General features: G+C 38.3%; 1 protein-coding gene across 1 annotated transcript in view; it reads left to right on the top strand.

The window, feature by feature from the left end:
* Positions 1 to 23411, top strand: part of LOC139947616 (U3 small nucleolar RNA-associated protein 14 homolog A-like) — a 58952-nt gene extending 35541 nt beyond the window's left edge. The window contains exons 9-13 of the mRNA XM_071945571.1: positions 7270 to 7393; positions 12560 to 12637; positions 14443 to 15167; positions 17928 to 18033; positions 19111 to 23411. Coding sequence (XP_071801672.1) covers positions 7270 to 7393; positions 12560 to 12637; positions 14443 to 15167; positions 17928 to 18033; positions 19111 to 19368 — 1291 coding nt within the window. The 3' untranslated portion in view covers positions 19369 to 23411. The remainder of the gene's footprint in view (positions 1 to 7269; positions 7394 to 12559; positions 12638 to 14442; positions 15168 to 17927; positions 18034 to 19110) is intronic.
* The last annotated feature ends 19 nt before the right edge of the window (positions 23412 to 23430 follow it).

Genomic DNA, 23430 nt, shown 5'->3' with positions numbered 1-23430 from the left:
CAGTTATGATATTATACAAAAACCATAGCATAACTGGTTTATACGTTTTTACATGCTAATCTGAGACAAAAATTATTACTTTTACTCATTTCTCAAAAACTACAGCACCTCAGTAAGTAAAATTTCAAGGGAAGCTTTCTACTATCATAATCTTCAAACTGTGTAAGTTTAATGTAAATCTGTGGACATTTTGTTTTTTGTTAGGAAAAAGTACATATACCCTTTAAACAAACAAAACAGCAAATATTTATGGTTTGTGGTTTTTCTCAGATAGCTGGCCAGCAGATAAAACATTTGTAAAAATCGTTAAAGGGAAGGTACACGTTTGGTAATCACTCAAATCAAATATTATTTTAAAAACTGACTTGGTAACGAGCATTGGAGAGCTGTTGATAGTATAAAACATTGTGGGAAGCGACTCCCTCTGAAGTAATGTAGTTTTTGAGAAAGAGGTAATTTCTCACTAAAATAATAAGAGACTTCTAGCTAGAAGTCTTTTATTCCTATCTGAAAGCACACAAGTTCGTCCAACAAGGGTGTTTTTTCTTTCATCATTTTCTCGCAACTTCGATGACCGATTGAGCCCAAATTTTCACAGGTTTGTTATTTTATGCATATGATGGGATACACCAAGTGAGAAGGCTGGTCTTTGACAATTACCAAACGTGTACCTTCCCTTTAAAGGGAAGGTACACGTTTGGTTATTACTCCAAACAAATATTAACTTAAAAACTGACTTGGTAACGAGCATTGGAGAGCTGTTGGTAGTATAAAACATTGTGAGAAACGGCTCCCTCTGAAGTAGCATAGATTTTGAGAAAGAGGTAATTTCTCACTAAAATAATAAAAAACTAAAGACTTCTACATGTAGCTACAGTACAGCCCCATAATAGCCATCGAGGCACGCAGGGGAAACGTTTTGTAACTTTGAGTATAGGAAAAGAATGCCCGGACGTTCGAGTGTTGAACAAGTTGTTTTTTTAAATGGTAAGATTGTCCAAACTCTCTCTGTTTAATAAATTGCTGTTTTGTAACATTCGATTATTGGAAAACAAATTGTTTAAATGTAGGAATGTCCGACCGGTCTGTTTAATAAATTGCCATTTTGAGACGTTTTATTTCTGGAAAAAAAATAGTTTTAAAGCCAGTGGACCCTTTCGGTTCAGAAAAAAAAAAAATTCACAGATTTACAAATAACTTACAGGGTTTACAGAAGGCAATGGTGAAAGACTTCTCTTGAAATATTATTCCATGAAATGCTTTACTTTTTGAGAAAACAGCCAAACAATATAAATTCTCGTTACTGAGAATTACGAATTTATTTTAAACACATGTCATGAAACGGCGAAACGCGCGAAAACAAGGGTGGGTTTTTCCGTTGTTTTCTCCCGACTCCGATGACCGATTGAGCCTAAATTTTCACAGGATTGTTTTTTGATATAGAAGTTGTGGTACACAAAGTGTGGGCCTTGGACAACACTGTTTACCTAAAGGGTCCAATGGCTTTAAACGGCAAGATTGCCAAAACTCCGTCTGTTTAGTAAATTGCCGGTTTGTAACGTTCCAGTATTGTAAAACATTATTGTTTAAATATTAAGAATGTCCGACCCGTCTGTTAAATAAATTACCGTAGTGAGACGTTCGAGTGTTAGAAGGAAAAAAAATGTTAAGAGTGTCCGACCCGTCTGTTTAATAAATTGCCGTTGTGTATCAGTTGGATTATTGGGGAAAAAAGTTTAATTGGTAAGATTGTCCAAACGTTGAATAAATTGCCCCATTTGAGACGTTCGAGTATTGGAAAACATTTTAGTTGAAAATTGTAAAGAATGTCCGGACCCGTCTGTTTAATAAATTGCTGTTTTGAGACGTTTGAGTATTGAAAAAAAAAAATTGTTATGGTAAATTGCCGTTTTGTAACATTCGAGTACTGGAAAAAAATTGCTTACCGGTAAATATTAAGAATGTCCGACCCGTCTGTGTAATCAATTGCTTTTGGTGTAACGTTCAAGTTTTTTGGGAAAATGTTTAAATGGTAAGATTAGCCAACCGTCTGTTTAATAAATTGCCGTTCGAGACGTTCGAATTCTGGAAAACATTTTTGTTTAAATTTTAAAAATTTCCGACCCGTCTGAGTGTTTAATAAATTGACGTTCGAGTATTGGAAAACATTTTTGTGTAAATGTTAAGACTGTCCAAACTCCGTCCGTATAATAAATTGCCGTTTTGTAACATTCGAGTATTGGAAAAAAAAAGTCTAAATATAAGAATGTCTGACCCGTCTGTTTAATAAATTTTTTGTTGTGTAACGTCCAAGTTTTTGGGGAAAATTGCCATTGTTTGGGGAAAAGGGTTTTGGGGAAAAGTTGCTGAGTTTTTGGGGAAAATGTTTAAATGGTAAGATTGTCCACACTCCGTCTGTTTTATAAATTTCCGTTGTGTAACATTCGAGTTTTGGGGAAAAATTGCCGTTGTTTGTGGAAAACAAGTTTTTGGGAAAAGTTGCGACTGTTTGGGGAACAAAAATCAAACTTCTGAATAAAATGCCCCGTTTGAGACGTTCGAGTAATGGAAAACAATTTTATTTAACTGATAATATTGTCCAAACTCAGTCTGTTTAATAAATTGACGTTTGAGTATTGGAAAACATTTTTGTTTAAATGATAAGGTTGTTCAAACTCCGTCTGTATAATAAATTGCCGTTTTGTTACATTCGAGTATTGGAAAAAAAATTGTTTAAATATAAGAATGTCCGACCCATCTGTCTAATAAATTGCTGTGGTGTAACGTTTGAGTTTTGGGGGAAAATTGCCATTGTTTGGGGAAAAAAAAGTTTTGGGGAAAAGTTGCCGAGTTTTGGGCAAAATGTTTAAATGTTAAGACTGTCCTAACTCCGTCTGTTTAATAAATTGCCGTTTGTAACATTTGAGTATATTGGTGACTTTTTTTTATAAATATAAGAATGTCCGACCCGTCTGTTTAATAAATTTCCTTTGTGTAACGTTCGAGTTTTGGGGGAAATTGCCGTTGTTTTGGGAAAAAGTTTTGGGGAAAAGTTGCCACTGTTTGTGGTAAAAACAATCAGAACTTTAAATAAATTGCCCCGTTTGAGACATTCGAGTAATGGAAAACATTTTTATTTAAAGGTAAAAAAATTCCAAACTCCGTCTGTTTAATGAATTGACGTTCAAGTATTGGAAAACATTTTTGATTTAAATGTTAAGAATGTCCAAACACCGTCTGTATAATAAATTGCCGTTTTGTAACATTCAAGTATTGGAGAGAAAAAATAAAAGTCTAAATATAAGAATGTCTGACCCGTCTGTTTAATAAGTTTCCGCTGTGTAACGTTCGAGTTTTTTGGGGGAAAAATGCTGTTGTGTGGGGAAAAGGGTTTTTGGGAAAAGTTGCCGAGTTACAATTGCAGTACAGTAGTTACGATTGCGGCACATCTAAGTGATTTTTATTTTTTTATTTATTTTTTTTTTTTTTGGGGGGGGGGGGGCTTATAGTTATACTTTCAGTAGACGGTCTATGATGGCCTATGCCTCCTATCGCCGCAAAGATTTATTGCCGTATCGCAGCGAGAACGAGCCGCATGACAGTGTGTTCGATACATTTCTCCAACCAGATGTTCAGCAAATAATATTTTTGTGTGGCGATTCTCGTGTAGCGCATTCTTGGGATTTGCACAATCTCACAAATGCGCATACAATTGTTTAAGAACTGCTCGGTATTAGAGCGCAAATTGTGCAAATCACAAGACTACGCTCCACCAGGAAAACAATTATTTTTTTATTATTTTTGTGTAAACAAATGTTTGAACGAACTACCCCTATATGTTGCGAGATGGATGCCATCCCTATGGTTACCTAAAGCAAGATTCTCGGCTGAGTGATTTAGATAGATTGTAACATTTATCATCATCATTTTTCTTCATGGCGGACTTTTTTCAGAACCTACAAATCCGTAAACCATCTAATAAAATTGGAATAGCCTTACCATGTTTTAAAAGGCCTAATCATGACTACGCAAATTTTTAAAAACCAGTGCCGTGACGACGAGTAAACATTAGTGGAAAACAATTTACAAAGAAAGTTTTGAATTGTATAGCCACACCTTTAAGCACCGATCCAGTCGGGCATTTTTGCTGTTGCAAACAACATACGAACCAAATGGACCTATGGTTCAAATGCAAACAACAATAAAAAACGAAAAGAAAACCCTTTCAAAAGTTAACATTAATTGAGAACAAAACCTATTTCCACGAAATGAATCACTACCTCTACCCACAAAAAAACACATGCTGGGAGAATGATTGACACACCAACAGATTAGATACAAATACCTCTTAATCCTCTGCAGTTTGTTATACATTTGTTTCACTCAGAAGACCAGCCGCCATGTGCGGTGTCTTTTGTGGTTTTGTGACTGAAAAGGAAAGTTCATTGACATCTGCTGGCTTACAGTTTCGTGCCCTTTTCTTTTAAATTCATTTTTGGCAGTATGATACTATCTTGTGCCCCCGAAGTTTAGCTTACTCCAAGGCCAAAGTGGTAGTGCCGTGAAATGTGTTTCGTAATTAGAGGCCTGGTGTTTTTTAACAGATACAACAATAGTACTTTATAACACTTCGTTGCACCCACTAAAAACGTTCAGTTGGTGAAAACGCTGTGCTCGCTCATCACTACGCTCTATTTTTAACATAAATTAGCCGGCACTCAATACTTTCCCTTGTACATGTTGTACAACTCCTATGGGCCATGACTACCAGTATGAAAGATTACCCTCTCGTAAACCCCATCACCAACAACTCCTTCCCACAAATAAAGCTGCATGTGCACCTCTTTGTGGTTTAGCTGACTGGTCCCAAAGCCAAGTGGTCATCTCTAACAAATTAAACAATGGGGGCCCCCACGCTTTATTTAAACACCCCCTAGTGTGCATTGTCTGTGATGCACTTGTCTTATCTGGTGTTGTAATGATACACTAGCCACTACTGGTTGCCAGCATTCCCAGCAACATCAACGTTTATTGTCATATGCGGATCCATTTTGAATGAGCCATCATTGAGAGAAGCATAATATTACTTACAAATACTGATGTGGAAACTTCGTATCTTTTATGCTGAATGTAATTCTAAATACATGTAGGTCCCTGAGTGATAGTGACTGCCCTGCAAAATCTCCCTTGTTCCAAGTTGCAACTTTGTAACGGAGTGAACACTATACAAAAATATCCCACAACGGCAATAATATATTATTGTAACAATAACAACTTCGGACATTCTACACTTTTACAATATTTTTTCCAATTTGCAAAGGTCCCATAACGGCAATATTATCAAAAGGAGGAGTTCGGAACTTCTTACCCTTACAAAAAATTGTTCTCAAATACTCGAACATCTCATACGGCAATTACAGACGGAGTTCGGACCTTATTAACCCTTAAAAAAAAATTGACTGTTATCAATATCTCAAAACGGCAACTTATTAAAGACAGAGTACGGACATTGTTACTGTTGAAATAAAAGTAAAGCCAACTGTAAATGTCCCACAACCGCAATACTATTGAAAACATTCAGTTCAAACTGACGTCTTCCCCTTAAAAAAAATGTTTTCCAAGTCCCAAAAGAGCATTGTTATTCACGGCCGAGTATTGACCTGTTTACAATTAAAACACTGTACTTGGAGATGTCCCACAACGGCGATTATTATTAAAACAAAGCTCGTCGGATATTCTACTAATCAATAAACTACATTATTTTTTTCTCCAACACTCGAACGTCTCATACGGCAATTACAGACAGAGTTAGGACCTCTTTACCCTTCAAAAGAAATGTTACCAATGTTTAAAAAGGGAAACTTATTGAAGATGGAGTACGGACACTCTTACTGTTGAAATAAAATTGAAGCCAACTGCTTATCGTCCCACAACAGCAATATTATTGAAAAAATTCAGTTCAAACTGGCGTCTTCTCCTTAATTTGTTTTCCCCCAAATACTCAAAAGTCCCAAAACGGCAAGGAGTATAGACAAAACTGTTGTACATGTATATGGAAACGTCCCTTAAAGCCATTGGACCCTTTCGGTACAGAAAAAAAAAAAAAAGTTCACAGATTTACAAATAATTTACAGGGTTTACAGAAGGTAATGGTGAAAGACTTCTCTTGAAATTTTAGTCCATGAAATGCTTTACTTTTTGAGAAAACGGTAAAACAATATAAATTCTCGTTAGTGAGAATTACGGACTTTTTTATAAACACATGTCATGACATGGCGAAACGCGCGAAAACAGGAGTGGGTTTTCCTGTTATTTTCTCCCGACTCCGATGTCCGATTGAGCCTAAATTTCCACAGGATTGTTATTTTATATATAAATTGTGACACACGAAGTGTGGGACTTGGACAATACTGTTTACCGAAAGTGTATAATGGCTTTAACGGCGATTATTATTATTAAAAACATGGGAGTTCGTTGGAAATTCTTACTATTTTAACAAACAATATTGGAAGTCTCGAACAGCAACAACAAACAGGAGTTTGGAGCCAGCCACTCCTAGCCTCACAGTGACAACTTCCCCTTAGATGTGCCGCAATTGTAACTACATTATAAAATTGCTACACTTTGTTGTAACTTGTTACAAAGTATAACAACGCTTCAATGTTTTGCTTTGTAAGCAGCTCTACTCTCATTATTGATCAACACCGACACTCCTTGTGTTTACTGCATTTGTAATAACTTTCAAGAAGACGATCCCTGAAATTGTCCTTGCATTGTGCAGTGCTCGTTTCGTTTCGTGGGTACTCGATAGTTTCGCGGGTCCTCGCTCGTTTGTCTCGTATAGCTGCTTCCTAACTGAACGAGGGATCCCTCGTCTCGAGAGGCGCCCTCTTTTGATTGACAAACGAGCGAGCTTCTCTCGCATGTAGCGAGCAGGGGCACATGTTGCCGGTCTCGTTCGTCTCGGTCCCTCCGTGCCTCGATTGCAACTAAAGGGCTGTACCGTAGCTAGAAGTCAATTATTCCTATCTATAAGCACACAAATTCGTCCAACGAGGGTGTTCTTTCTCTCATCGTCTTCTCACAACTTCGATGACCAATTTAGCTCCAATTTTCACTGGCTTGTTATTTTATGCTTATATGTTGGGATATACCAAGTGAGAAGACTGGTCTTTGACAATTACCAAGATTGTACTTTCCCTTTAAGTTTGCTTCCAATCATATACAAATTTACAACATATTTACAAGTCATCTTGATTGTTTTTGAAGGTATCACCGTATTCAACGAAAGAGCAAAGCTAAAGTAGAGGGTGAACAATTAAATAAAAGGCTTCAAGATGATCCTGAACAAGCCAGCACACTGCTTTTGCATCTGGACAAAGAAAGAGCTAAGGTGACTAATAAACTACACACTAATAACAAAAATGTGCATGGTGAAGACATTTACTAATTTTTGCTATCCCATGCCTGGCCATTTAACTTTTATTTGTAAATACCTCAGACAGCTTCGCTATTCCTATTCCTCATGTGGGGGTGTTTAAAAGGTAAGGATGATTGGTCCTCGAGGCATGTCCAAGGCCATGTCACTTCTTGCAGTCAGGCAGTTTATTCAGTAAGGGTGATTGGTCCTTGATGAATGTCCAAGGCCATGTCACTTCTTGCAATCAGGCAGTTTATTCAGTAAGGGTGATTGGTCCTTGATGAATGTCCAAGGCCATGTCACTTCTTGCAATCAGGCAGTTTATTCAGTAAGGGTGATTGGTCCTTGATGAATGTCCAAGACCATGTCACTTCTTGCAATCAGGCAGTTTATTCAGTAAGGGTGATTGGTCCTTGATGAATGTCCAAGGCCATGTCACTTCTTGCAATCAGGCAGTTTGATAAGTAAGGGTGATTGTTCCTTGATGCATGTCCAAGGCCATGTCACTTCTTGCAATCAGGCAGTTTGATAAGTAAGGGTGATTGTTCCTTGATGCATGTCCAAGGCCATGTCACTTCTTGCAAGCAGGCAGTTTAATAAGTAAGGGTGATTGGTCCTTGATGAATGTCCAAGGCCATGTCACTTCTTGCAATCAGGCAGTTTGATCAGTAAGGGTGATTGTTCCTTGATGCATGTCCAAGGCCCTGTCACTTCTTGCAATCAGGCAGTTTAATAAGTAAGGGTGATTGGTCCTTGATGAATGTCCAAGGCCATGTCACTTCTTGCAATCAGGCAGTTTATTCAGTAAGGGTGATTGGTCCTTGATGAATGTCCAAGGCCATGTCACTTCTTGCAATCAGGCAGTTTAATCAGTAAGGGTGATTGGTCCTTGATGAATGTCCAAGGCCATGTCACTTCTTGCAATCAGGCAGTTTATTCAGTAAGGGTGATTGGTCCTTGATGAATGTCCAAGGCCATGTCACTTCTTGCAATCAGGCAGTTTAATCAGTAAGGGTGATTGGTCCTTTATGCATGTCTAAGGCCATTTACTCCTTGCAATCAGGCAGTTTGATCAGTAAGGGTGATTGTTCCTTGATGCATGTCCAAGGCCCTGTCACTCCTTGCAATCAGGCAGTTTGATCAGTAAGGGTGATTGGTCCTTTATGCATGTCTAAGGTCATTTACTCCTTGCAATCAGGCAGTTTAATCAGTAAGGGTGATTGGTCCTTGATGAATGTCCAAGGCCATGTCACTTCTTGCAATCAGGCAGTTTATTCAGTAAGGGTGATTGGTCCTTGATAAATGTCCAAGGCCATGTCACTTCTTGCAATCAGGCAGTTTAATCAGTAAGGGTGATTGGTCCTTTATGCATGTCTAAGGCCATTTACTCCTTGCAATCAAGCAGTTTGATAAGTAAGGGTGATTGTTCCTTGATGCATGTCCAAGGCCATGTCACTTCTTGCAATCAGGCAGTTTAATCAGTAAGGGTGATTGGTCCTTGATGAATGTCCAAGGCCATGTCACTTCTTGCAATCAGGCAGTTTAATCAGTAAGGGTGATTGGTCCTTTATGCATGTTTAAGGCCATTTACTCCTTGCAATCAAGCAGTTTAATCAGTAAGGGTGATTGGTCCTTGATGAATGTCCAAGGCCATGTCACTCCTTGCAATCAGGCAGTTTGATCAGTAAGGGTGATTGGTCCTTTATGCATGTCTAAGGTCATTTACTCCTTGCAATCAGGCAGTTTAATCAGTAAGGGTGATTGGTCCTTGATGAATGTCCAAGGCCATGTCACTTCTTGCAATCAGGCAGTTTAATCAGTAAGGGTGATTGGTCCTTTATGCATGTCTAAGGCCATTTACTCCTTGCAATCAAGCAGTTTAATCAGTAAGGGTGATTGGTCCTTGATGAATGTCCAAGGCCATGTCACTCCTTGCAATCAGGCAGTTTGATCAGTAAGGGTGATTGGTCCTTGATGAATGTCCAAGGCCATGTCACTTCTTGCAATCAGGCAGTTTGATCAGTAAGGGTGATTGTTCCTTGATGCATGTCCAAGGCCCTGTCACTTCTTGCAATCAGGCAGTTTAATAAGTAAGGGTGATTGGTCCTTGATGAATGTCCAAGGCCATGTCACTTCTTGCAATCAGGCAGTTTATTCAGTAAGGGTGATTGGTCCTTGATGAATGTCCAAGGCCATGTCACTTCTTGCAATCAGGCAGTTTAATCAGTAAGGGTGATTGGTCCTTGATGAATGTCCAAGGCCATGTCACTTCTTGCAATCAGGCAGTTTATTCAGTAAGGGTGATTGGTCCTTGATGAATGTCCAAGGCCATGTCACTTCTTGCAATCAGGCAGTTTAATCAGTAAGGGTGATTGGTCCTTTATGCATGTCTAAGGCCATTTACTCCTTGCAATCAGGCAGTTTGATCAGTAAGGGTGATTGTTCCTTGATGCATGTCCAAGGCCCTGTCACTCCTTGCAATCAGGCAGTTTGATCAGTAAGGGTGATTGGTCCTTTATGCATGTCTAAGGTCATTTACTCCTTGCAATCAGGCAGTTTAATCAGTAAGGGTGATTGGTCCTTGATGAATGTCCAAGGCCATGTCACTTCTTGCAATCAGGCAGTTTATTCAGTAAGGGTGATTGGTCCTTGATAAATGTCCAAGGCCATGTCACTTCTTGCAATCAGGCAGTTTAATCAGTAAGGGTGATTGGTCCTTTATGCATGTCTAAGGCCATTTACTCCTTGCAATCAAGCAGTTTGATAAGTAAGGGTGATTGTTCCTTGATGCATGTCCAAGGCCATGTCACTTCTTGCAATCAGGCAGTTTAATCAGTAAGGGTGATTGGTCCTTGATGAATGTCCAAGGCCATGTCACTTCTTGCAATCAGGCAGTTTAATCAGTAAGGGTGATTGGTCCTTTATGCATGTTTAAGGCCATTTACTCCTTGCAATCAAGCAGTTTAATCAGTAAGGGTGATTGGTCCTTGATGAATGTCCAAGGCCATGTCACTCCTTGCAATCAGGCAGTTTGATCAGTAAGGGTGATTGGTCCTTTATGCATGTCTAAGGTCATTTACTCCTTGCAATCAGGCAGTTTAATCAGTAAGGGTGATTGGTCCTTGATGAATGTCCAAGGCCATGTCACTTCTTGCAATCAGGCAGTTTAATCAGTAAGGGTGATTGGTCCTTTATGCATGTCTAAGGCCATTTACTCCTTGCAATCAAGCAGTTTAATCAGTAAGGGTGATTGGTCCTTGATGAATGTCCAAGGCCATGTCTCTCCTTGCAATCAGGCAGTTTGATCAGTAAGGGTGATTGGTCCTTGATGAATGTCCAAGGCCATGTCACTTCTTGCAATCAGGCAGTTTATTCAGTAAGGGTGATTGGTCCTTTATGCATGTCCAAGGCCATGTCACTCCTTGCAATCAGGCAGTTTGATCAGTAAGGGTGATTGGTCCTTGATGAATGTCCAAGGCCATGTCACCATGCAATCAGGCAGTTTAATCAGTAAGGGTGATTGGTCCTTTATGCATGTTTAAGGCCATTTACTCCTTGCAATCAAGCAGTTTAATCAGTAAGGGTGATTGGTCCTTGATGAATGTCCAAGGCCATGTCACTCCTTGCAATCAGGCAGTTTGATCAGTAAGGGTGATTGGTCCTTTATGCATGTCTAAGGTCATTTACTCCTTGCAATCAGGCAGTTTAATCAGTAAGGGTGATTGGTCCTTGATGAATGTCCAAGGCCATGTCACTTCTTGCAATCAGGCAGTTTAATCAGTAAGGGTGATTGGTCCTTTATGCATGTCTAAGGCCATTTACTCCTTGCAATCAAGCAGTTTAATCAGTAAGGGTGATTGGTCCTTGATGAATGTCCAAGGCCATGTCTCTCCTTGCAATCAGGCAGTTTGATCAGTAAGGGTGATTGGTCCTTGATGAATGTCCAAGGCCATGTCACTTCTTGCAATCAGGCAGTTTATTCAGTAAGGGTGATTGGTCCTTTATGCATGTCCAAGGCCATGTCACTCCTTGCAATCAGGCAGTTTGATCAGTAAGGGTGATTGGTCCTTGATGAATGTCCAAGGCCATGTCACCATGCAATCAGGCAGTTTAATAAGTAAGGGTGTCACTGTACATTTGAAGCATTCTATATGCAACCACTAGTCATTAGACTAGAATGGGAAAGGTTATAAAAAGTTTATAATAAGAAAAACAAGTGAAAGGTCAATAAATATCTGAGCAATATATATATAATAGCAGACCATTTTTTATTTTATTTAACAACATTAAAAATAGAGCAACATGGCTAGATGATACAAATAGAAACACTATGTAATATTTTCACGACCTTCACTTCGCTTGTGGGCCAAGCTGCTACTTTAACCCATACTGCGCCGATGTACCGTTTTTCATATTCAACGCCATTTTAATAACAATTAATAAAATACAAAAATGAATAAAAAATAAAAGTCACCTTGGGGTTCATCTGGATGCTCGCCATAACTTTTACAACCATTTAGACTCCATCACCAGGATGGGCTAAATCCATCCACGGCTTTCTTGGCAGAATTCTACATGTAGGTCATTGCACTAGCAAACTGAAAGAAGCTGCCTACTTTACATGTACATTTGTACGTCCTTGCATTGAAAATGCATCTTCCCTCTGGGACCATGGCCATACCAATTTGTTCCTTTTTTCTTTTCCCGTTTTTTTCCACTGATTTTTTTGTTCCTGAACTTTATAACTTGCTGAAAAAATGAGGGAAAGAAGCCTGGAATTGCGTTATCTAGAAGCAAAAAATCCATTGCCCAACTCTGTAATGGCTTTGCGCTTCACGCTCGCATCGACTACAATGTTTTAAGCTTCCTATAAGCATGTTTAAAAAAAGCATAAGATAAACTTTGTAAATTGAAATATTTTCCATGAAGCTAATGCTACTGCATGAGTACATGTACATGTATTAAATGTACATGCATATGAGTGATATTGTAACAGCACAACTTTGAACATGCTGTAAAGGTGCAAGTGTAGAATAGAAGCAGAGCAAGCCGATCATTGCAATAATCAACCTTCAGTTTACTTGACCTTCCTCTAGACCTTCCTCTATTTCAATTGCTTATATTTTCTATTAAATGTAGGAACGTTTGACCCTGAAGCATCGTAACACAGGAAAATGGGCCAAAGGAATCACAAGATTCGGAAAACATGATCAGAATGTAAGTCAAACATTGTCTTAACAATTTGTAATGAATGTCAAAATTCACATTGGCAGGAAGTATGAACCGGGCTTAAGGCTTTGAACCATTGACTGACCCAAGGAGACATCATTTATAATGCTCTTCTGCCTAGTGTGTCTGTGGTCTTACTCAATGAGACCCAAGGAGACATCATTTATAATGCTCTTCTACCTAGTGTATCTGTGGTCATACTCAATGAGATCCAAGGAGACATCATTTATAATGCTCTTCTGCCTAGTGTGTCTGTGGTCATACTCAATGAGACCCAAGGAGACATCATTTATAATGCTCTTCTGCCTAGTGTGTCTGTGGTCATACTCAATGAGACCCAAAAAGACATCATTTATAATGCTCTTCTGCCTAGTGTGTCTGTGGTCATACTCAATGAGATCCAAGGAGACATCATTTATAATGCTCTTCTGCCTAGTATGTCTGTGGTCATACTCAATGAGATCCAAGGAGACATCATTTATAATGCTCCTCTGCCTAGTGTGTCTGTGGTCATACTCAATGAGACCCAAGGAGACATCATTTATAATGCTCTTCTGCCTAGTGTGTCTGTGGTCATACTCAATGAGACCCAAGGAGACATCATTTATAATGCTCTTCTGCCTAGTGTGTCTGTGGTCATACTCAATGAGATCCAAGGAGACATCATTTATAATGCTCTTCTGCCTAGTGTATCTGTGGTCATACTCAATGAGACCCAAGGAGACATCATTTATAATGCTCTTCTGCCTAGTGTATCTGTGGTCATACTGGATGGGATATGGTTCACCTTAAAGGAACACGTTGCCTTGGGTCGGTCGAGTTGGTCTTTGAAAAGCGTTTGTTATAATATGCATGGGTAGAAAGATGCTGTAAAAGTAGAATACAATGATCCACACAAACATGCCTCGAAATTGCACGGTTTTCCTTTTACCTCGTCGACTAACACGGTCGGCCATTTATGGGAGTCAAATTTTTGACTCCAATAAATGGCCGACCGTGTTTGTTCGCACAGTAAAAGGAAAACCACACAATTTCGAGGCAAACTTGTGTGGATTGTTGTATTCTACTTTTAAATTATCTTTCTACCCATATGCATTTCATAACAAACGGTTTCAAATCCTTTTTATAGACCAACTCGTCCGATCACAGGCAACGTGTTCCTTTAATTTATTGAAAAAGACAAGAAAAGGAGGTTTGATAACACAAATGCTGCAAGACCAATCCAAACACCAAGTTTGGTGTTGAAATGCAGAGGGCTTTGACAACAGTTTTTATTTTTTTGGCCATAATGACCTTGACAGTTTTGCCTGAGGGAGCTCAACACGATTGGGCTTCTGAGGGATCCCAAGATCTACACAAATGTATCCAGAATGAAAAAAGTTTCAAATTTTTTGGGCTTTACACATACATGTACATGTGCACCTTGTTGTGATAAAATTTGCAGGCATATGATATAACTCAGGTCGAATCAAACCCATGACCTTTGCCATTCTACATGTAGAACAGATTTCCACCAAAATTACCAGGTAGCTAGAGGCAGCTCAAATCCTACATGGGTGTATGTTCAAGCTGTGGGTACCGCAACAATTAAAGAGATTTTAAATTTGCATTGTGGTCAAAGAATATTGTTCGATTTTACCCATACACTTACGTGTGTAAACTTCAAGATTGGGGGTGTCAATAATTTAAAAAAATTGTTACCAGTACGCAACCTGCACACCCCCCCCTCTCAAATGAAGTGCAAAGCAAGTACTCAAGTTATAAGTTGAATCTTAATTTCTTTGTTTAAACAGGCAAGGAAGCTTCTAGCTGAGCAGTTGGAAAAAAGCCACGAGCTTACTAAGAAGCAAAGCCAGGTGACTGCTGATGAAGATGAGACAGATGATCTTGCTGATGAGCCTAGTGATGCTACACCTCAGGTGTCATTGACTGATATTAATAATCCTTGGTTCATGGCAAGTGTCAATAACAAAGATAACGATTCTATGGATCAAGAAGATTTAATATCTCTCCAGCCTGTTAGCAGTCATGTGCAAGAATCACATAACACTCCAATTCAAGATGTAATGAACGACGGCTTTGAAGCAGATGATATATCTTGTGACTTGACTGAGATTATTGTGAAAGACAAGAAGGAGACTGAGGGGATTGGTTTTGAATCACTTGATGAGACACAGACCCATTGCTCACCACTCACTAGACGGGATAAATCTACTCCAAACACTAGGGACAAAACCAGTACTAGAACCTTGTCCTTAATGTTAGCAACAAAACCTAACACCATACAGGGAGCTGTGCCTCAACTAGTTGTTGAGGAAGAGCAGGCAATGAATGCAGCAAATCAACATCTGCTGAATATACAAGAGGCATTTGCGGAGGATGACATTGTACAGATTTTTCAAGATGAGAAGCAGGAGCATGTTGATCGAGACAAGCCCAAAGATGTCAGTCTCGTTTTACCAGGCTGGGGGGCATGGGGTGGTGCTGGTGTCAAATTAGGCAGACCCAAACATAACAGGTATGGCAAGGGTTGCACATTAATCATTTTAAAAAGAATTATGTTTAAAGCCATTATACACTTTCGGTAAACTGTATTGTCCAAGTCCCACACTTCGTGTATCACAACTTATACATGTGTATAAAATAACAATCCTGTGGAAATTTAGGCTCAATCGGACATCGGAGTCGGGAGAAAATTACGGGAAAACCCACTCCTGTTTTCGCGCGTTTCGCCGTGTCATGACATGTGTTTATAACAACTCCGTAATTCTCGTTAACGAGAATTTATATTGTTTTACCGTTTTCTCAAAAAGTAAAGCATTTCATGGACTAATATTTCAAGAGAAGTCTTTCACCATTACCTTCTGTAAACCCTGTAAATTATTTGTAAATCTGTGAACTTTTTTTTTTTTCTGTACCGAAAGGGTCCAATGGCTTTAAATGAAGCCTTTGTTTATTATATAGATGTGATTCAACTCTTACACTCAGCAGTGTTTGATACCTAATGCTCATTTAAGAAATGGTGCAGGCAAGAAATTTGTCTGAGATGAATTATGAAGTCAGAAGTGATGTAGCTTCCCATGAAGTCCTGAATGTTGATGTGTTTGCTCTCACAACTTGCCAGTTGTTTGGGTAGCAAATTAATAACATGATTTGGTCATCACAAAAATATAACAAGCAATGATTACTCTGTGGAAATTCCAAAGTGTTCAATGAGGAGATACCGTTTTAAAATAAGGGAATAAAAGTGCAGCGACGAGTTCTTTCACGGCTGTTTAAAACAGGCAGGGTCGTTGCCGTGTGCCGTTCTCGGTTTCCTTTCACACGTAACAAGAAACGTCTTGCACCAAGACTAGCGCAGAGTATCTGCTCACAACCGGTTATAAACACCCCCGCGCTCTCCACCAATAGGAATAGTGAAACTGTCTGAGGTATTTAAGAATGAATTATAACAGCCGACTTTCCTGTCAAACAAAACCTTTGATTTTATACCAACATTTTATAAACCAAAAATATAAAAAAGGGTTGGTAAAGGTTAAGGAATATAAGAACCATACGGGCAATTCCATCAGTCGCATCACACTTTTCGTTTTCATTTCTTGATCTTGGTGCTAGTAGTAGCTCTATGTGAGATATTCTTTCCACTAAGTTTATAGACTGATTTGTACTTGACACCAAAGGCTTTGAAGTGATGACATTAGAAATGTTGTGGGCTTTGTGCTCTGGATGTTATAATGTTGTAAAAAGGGGTTAGTCGCATTACACAAAAAGGACATGGTAAAAAAAAACACTAGCACGATTCAAAAGTCTCCTTTAACTAAAAAACGAAAGTTAACGAAAGTTGACTACATGTTACACACAACTCTTATACTTGTGTATCCAACAGAATAGTAATATCAAAGTCTTATATACATGTAGCGCACGTATTTACCAAACAAGGTGCTCAAGGCTCTGAGTATATACAAAATTTCAGAAAGATAGGTTATTGCAGTAATGAATTCTGAGACTCAATTATGTAGCACCTTATGTTAACAAGGTGCTACGGCGCATACAGCAGCCACAGCCAGGAACACTGGGGTGAACCCCTGCTCTTTTCGATAAGTGCACTGGGTTCTTATACACGCGTTACACAACACATGGGACCAACGGCTTTACGTCCCATCCGAAGGATGAAGCAATGATTAAGTGTCTTGCTTAAGGACACAAGTGCCACGGCTGGGGATTCGAACCCATACTCTGCTGATCAGAAACACCAGAGTTTGAATTCGGTGCTCTTAACCGCTCAGCCACGACACTTCCATATATCCTTATAAATGGTCAGCAACTTGAACTTATTAGGTATACATGGTAAAACCATGGTCAGTCGCATTATGGTTATTCGCATTACAGTTTTTCCAGTCAATTTAACCAAGCCTACATGTACATGTATGTATTAACATGGAGCCCAAGCTGAGTTATTGTTTGGCAAAATTGCGTTCATACCTTGTCAACAACTTCAATAATTTGATTTTATGTTACATGTAGCTACATGTAAAGCCTTTATGTGGAAAGAAAGTTGTGACAAAAATTTTATTTGTTGGTGTCGTTTTCATGTTTTCTTGGAATTGGCCATATAGTTCAATAAAGAGAGCTCACTGATTTTGAAAGTTTTGTCAGAAGCTATCCTGAAATACAGTGAAGAAATACCAATTTAAATTCTGAAATCATTTGCTCACTTCAGTTGCATCCAATGATCTACATTTACATTTGCAGGGACATTATAAATGTACACACACATCATAGTTTTCAGTGAATTACATGTATGATTTGACAACATAATTATTGTTTGATAATTTTGAGAGCTAGTGGATTTCGATTTATGTTTCTTAAAGGGAAGGTACACGTTTGGTAATTACTCAAAACAAATATTAACTTAAAAACTGACTTGATAACGAGCATTGGAGAGCTGTTGATAGTATAAAACATTGTGAGAAACGGCTCCCTCTGAAGTAGCATAGGTTTTGAGAAAGAGGTAGTTTCTCACTAAAGTCACTAAAATAATAAAAGACTTTTATCCTATCTGAAAGCACACAAATTCGTCCAACAAGGGTGTTTTTTTCTTTCATCATTTTCTCGCAACTTTGATGACCGATTGAGCCCAAATTTTCACAGGCTTGTTATTTTATGCACATGATGGGATACACCAAGTGAGAAGACTGGTCTTTGACAATTACCAAACGTGTACCTTCCCTTTAACAAACAACCATTATTATTAATCCTTTGAATTTGTTTTCTTTAGGTTTCTTGCTAAGGCAAAGACTACCAAACTACAAAGCCGCCGTGATGATCACTTACATCATGTTGTTGTAAATGAGAAAAGAGATAAAAAAGTAGCTGTACATCAGGTAAATCCAAAGTGTTTTTTGTGTGATGCACACATGTATGTACACATGGTACAAAAGATTGGCATCACCCTTGACCCAAGACATGTTTTTTCAAAACATGGGAGTCCATTCCAAGGGGCACCAAGGCCAGGGTGTTTGATGTGTTTAATGTGTACATTTCATTGTCAATGTATATGTAGTGTTCCAAAGACAATTTTAGAACATGAAAGTGTTGGCGCTCTACCAACTGAGCTATCCACATTGTAGTAGCCCCATATTGGTGGTCTTCTTGTTCTTTTAATATTTATGAATGGGGGGTGCTAGTCAGAAGCCATTCAACCTGTAACTGCTGTGTAGCCAGGGATTACACCCAAGTTTACAACATGCGAAGCACCAGCCAAGGGATCACCTTAATGGGATGCAACTTTGTTTTAAGTATCAAGTACTACAAGGGAAACTGATAACCTGAGATTTGAATTGTAAAATTCAGATGGAAAAAAGTGATCTTTTAATATCGATGATTCCAGAAAGCAGATATTATATCCAATGTTTATTATTCGTGTTTTTATTTTGGTCCGACATACATGTACGTACAGGTACATGTAATTTCGACTAAAGTTTATTACAGAACCGTGATACTATTTATGTCATCAAAATACATGACACAATTGTAAACAGCATTAATACCAGCTGAAGATACACGATATTTTGTAAGATTGTGTTGATTTCACAATAACATCCATGCCATCTTTTTGACTTTGTGGATATAAACATTGTTGCAATCTGTTCAATGTTCAGTCTGCATTCTGATAACGACCCAGCAACTGTAAACAGTTCAAATTATAATCAAATAATCAAAGTCTTATATAGCGCACATATCTACCAAACAAGGTGCTGAGTATATACAAAATTGATTTGCTGATTTGCACATCTTTAAGAGGCACAAAATAGTTTCAATTATTTGTCAAGTATATTACTTGTACCTTGCTTTAATACTGTTTTTTCTGCAATGTATAAAGACAACTTTCTAAGTTACTATTCAAGGTGTGTTATTGCAGTTAAATGTTATGATGCTGCTTTCATTTATATTTTGTTCAGGTGAACCAGTTGCCATTTCCCTTCAATAGTCCTGAACAGTTTCAGAGTAGTGTAAGAGCACCAATTGGTAGTACTTGGAACACACCATCAACTGTGAAACAGCTTACTGCCCCAAAGGTTACAACCAAGGTGGGAACAGTCATTCAACCTATCACAGCTGTGGAAACATTCAAGAAGAAAGGAAAGCGCAAGAGGGAGAATCTTCAACGAGTGTCAACAGATCTTCCTCTAAACATTCAAAAAGTGTCAAAGAGATAGAAATAAGTGAGAATGAATTGAGAGGAAATAAATGCCAAGAGATGTGAGATTAGATGTCAGAATTTCTCTTTCAATTCTGTTCAAAACAAAACAGGCATGACGGGACTAAGCTTTGTTTCTGTTTGGCAGCACAGACTGTATACTCCCTTACTCCGGTAAGCAATTTATTTTGCTTTTAACGTAGCAAAAAAATTTGTTTAAACGTACACCTATTTCACGAGCTTAAGCATGTAAACAAACTGCGCATGCAAGATTTTAGATCGTTTGCTTAAGCAAAAAAGAAGAAGGTAGGCCCCCGACTGACAAAATGGCGGGCGATATAAATGCAGAGTGTCGATAAAAAAAAATCATCACCTCAGCCCTGATATGTACTAATTGTAATGGTTCAAAGCGCCCCTTGTAAGGTTAACACAATAACTTGAGATTAAATAAGAAGACAATACATTGTACAACATTTCTGAAGCATTTGAGACACTTGTTTAACATCGCTACACCTACCATACAAACACACGTAAAATACACACTGCTGCGCCGTCACACTGACAATGTATTACAATGATGTTGCACTGCAGGGCCCAATTTCATAGGGCTGTTTAACGGTAAGCAAACTTGTTTGCTTAACGTAGAAAGAAAAATTGCTCAAGCATAAACCTATTTCACGAGTGGTTGCTAGCTTAAGCACGTAAACAAACTGTGCGCGCAACATTTTAGATTGCTTGCTTAAGCAAAAAAGAAGAAGGTGCTGACAAAATGAAGGGCGAAATAAATGCAGAGTGGCAATTAAAAAGTCATCATCTTCTGTGTCTGATTTGTATTATACTCAGACACATTACAGACTAAACAATAACAAAAGTAGTTTGATTTAGGCCACAGCTTAAAAGCCGAATTTATTCACACACCAAAATGTGAAATGTTCCCCTAAGTAGATTAGTAGTAGGTTATGAGCCGGACACCAAACACAGGGCAAACTGGCTAAACAGACACACATCAACCATAACATTACGACATAAATTTTGAGGACTACCTTCGTCCCCAAAACAAATATGGACACCACGTCCAACCAAACACAAATGAACTTACCGAGTCCAATGGACTATACCAAGTCCATCCTAGTGGCCAACCAAAGGGGCACCATATGTCCTACCAACATTTAAACAATATGGACTCATTTGTCCATACCCACATAAAACACTGTACCACTACAACAAACATGACACCCCGGGACCAACGAGCACACCAGGAAGAGTTACAGGTCACTACCGGACCTCCGCAGTTGAACACACAAACGGACATTGCCTTGTTAGTACAAAATAACAAACCGTTGTACATGAACAAACAAAAAGTATCAACTTAAATATGAACCTAACTAAATACTTGTAAATATTCCCCAAAGCGGAAAGTCTGAGGGGAAAACGACTGTAGCCCCAACGAAAACCGAAGGGCACTATAAAAAGTAACTAAAGTACTTATTGTTTTTAAGTTAGAATTCGTCCCCCTTATTAAAGTTGGAACGCACAAGAGGAAACACATATAGATAGATAGGATCTGTATTATTGATACAGAATGAAATTTTCATGAAAATGTTCATGAAAAGTTCATCAACCAACTGTTCCATTTGTTGTACATGCTAAAGATCATTCTTGAAACGTTCATGAACACCATGTAGAACTTTGATGGCCAGTTCATGAACTGATGTCAATGAACAACATGAATTGTGCATGGATATTCATGAACAATTTATGAATATCCATGAATCATGGATTTTGATGAACAAGTTATGATCATCTCTTGGGGGATTGTGCCTACCATTGAAGTTCTAGTGCCTTTTAGTTAGTTTCTATTAGTTAGTTACAAAGGGTTATATAAGAATAACATATTATTATTATTTAGTTAAATGATTTTGAAATCAGAAAAGATCAAGTAAATGGATGTGGAATGCTTTGAAATCTTGGATGTGTACATGTATATGATTTATCGTAACTTGAAGTTATTACTTTCTAAAGTGAAATAGACCTGATTTAAAGACACTGTACACGTTTGGTAATTGTCGAAGACCAGTGTTCTCACTTGGTGTATCCCATCATAAGCATAAAATAACAAGCCTGTGAAAATTTGGGCTCAATTGGTCAACGAAGTTGCGAGAAAATGATGAAAGAAAAAAACACCCTTGTTGGACAAATATGTGTGCTTTCAGATAGAATAAAAGACTTCTAGCTAGAAGTATTTTAATAGTTTAGTAGTGGGAAATTACCTCTTTCTCAAAAACTATGTTAACTCAGAGGGAGTCGCTTCCCACAATGTTTTATACTATGTATCAACAGCTCTCCAATGCTCGTTACCAAGTCAGTTTTTAAAATAATATTTGATTTGAGTAATTACCAAACGTGTACCTTCCCTTTAACAAGTGATGCAGTATACTCTTTTGAAAATATGGCTATTTTAGTATTGATGTACATTAATTATTTTTTGAGATAATCGAACTAAAGAGCTGCCAACTCTGGATGATTCTACAGAAAGTTCCCTGAAAATTAACCAATTGTTCAATGTTCTGATGAACAAATTTGACCATCTCCCCTTAATGGAAACGTTTTTCATGTTTCTCTGTGATTGCTTTACAAAATCTGCCCGATTGAAAGATGCAAATGTCGGCAGCCTTTTCCTACAAAAAGTAGAAAGGAGCCTCCAGACCAATGGTCTGAAAAACTTGGAGAAAATGGATTTTTCGTACTTTGCTTCCCAGACCCTGAATTTAACTTTTTTCTTTTCTTTCCAAACTTTTGTTTTCTGCCTTTCTCTCTCTCTCTCTCTCTCATAATTTATGGTCTTGATTATTTATGTTACACTAGTATACATGTACCTGTTTGTGTGTGTGTGGTGTTGTCATTTAGCTTTCAAGAATTAATAATTTGTACTGTTAAAGCCATTGGACACTTTCGGTAAACGGTATTGTCCAAAGGCCCACACTTCGTGTATCACAACTTATATATAAAATAACAAACCTGTGAAAATTTAGGCTCAATCGGTCATCGGAGTCGGGAGAAAATAATGGGAAAACCCACCCTGGTTTCCGCACGTTTCGCCGTGTCATGACATGTGTTTACTATAAATCCGTAACTCTCTTGTCGAGAATTGATATATGTTTCAATGTTTTCTCAAAAAGTAAAGCATTTCATGGAATAATATTTCATGAGAAGTCTTTACCTTTACCTTCTGTAAACCCTGTAAGTTATTTGTGATTTTTTTTTTTTCCCTGTTCCGAAAGTGTACTTGTATAATGGCTTTAAATTTAGGTTGTTTTGTCCTTGGAGCTTTTTAAAGATTTAAACTTTCCACTTCAGCTTAATTGTATAATGTTTGGCAGCATGTAGTTAGGAAACTATGACCGACTTACAAAAAACAACCATTGTAATTGACATCAAAATAAGAGCCTATTGAAAAAGAACTAATGTTATAAGTCCACCATTTAAAAAAATGAAAGATGATTTAGCGCTAGATTAGTTAGAAATCTCTCTTGGTTAAAATACTTTCGCAAATCGTTGCAAATTATGTTTGTATTATTTGATAAAATGAAAGTTTCTGTCAAATATTGCTTTCTTAAATGAAGTAATTTCAAAACATGTACATATGTATGTAGTAGTATTTAGAAAATATTCACACTATAAGGGCAAGGTCGGGAATATTTTGGAAATGTCAGTCACCCCAAATCTCACCACAGTCGGTGCCATTACTTAACAGTGCACCATTATGTTTGATATCTATGGTTCAGCCCGGAGGGTCACGTGCTGAAGGCAACACACAGCCTTTTGTGCGCGGCGCACAGCTTTAGCCAATGAACAGCTGCTTTCTGACCTCTAGGTGAGCATGAGGGGCACAGGTTTAGCCAATGAACAGCTGCTTTTTGACCTCTAGGTGAGCATGACCTCTAGGTGAGCATGACCTAGAGGTGAGCATGAGGCGCACAGGTTTAGCCAATGAACAGCTGCTCTCTGACCTCTAGGTGAGCATGACCTCTAGGTGAGCATGAGGCGCACAGGTTTAGCCAATGAACAGCTGCTTTCTTAC

The sequence above is a fragment of the Asterias amurensis genome, chromosome 14 (assembly GCF_032118995.1).
Source record: "Asterias amurensis chromosome 14, ASM3211899v1".
In the NCBI taxonomy this organism is placed as follows: domain Eukaryota; kingdom Metazoa; phylum Echinodermata; class Asteroidea; order Forcipulatida; family Asteriidae; genus Asterias; species Asterias amurensis.
Note: the sequence above shows the minus strand (reverse complement) of the source record. Positions and strands in the feature narration are given on the sequence as shown.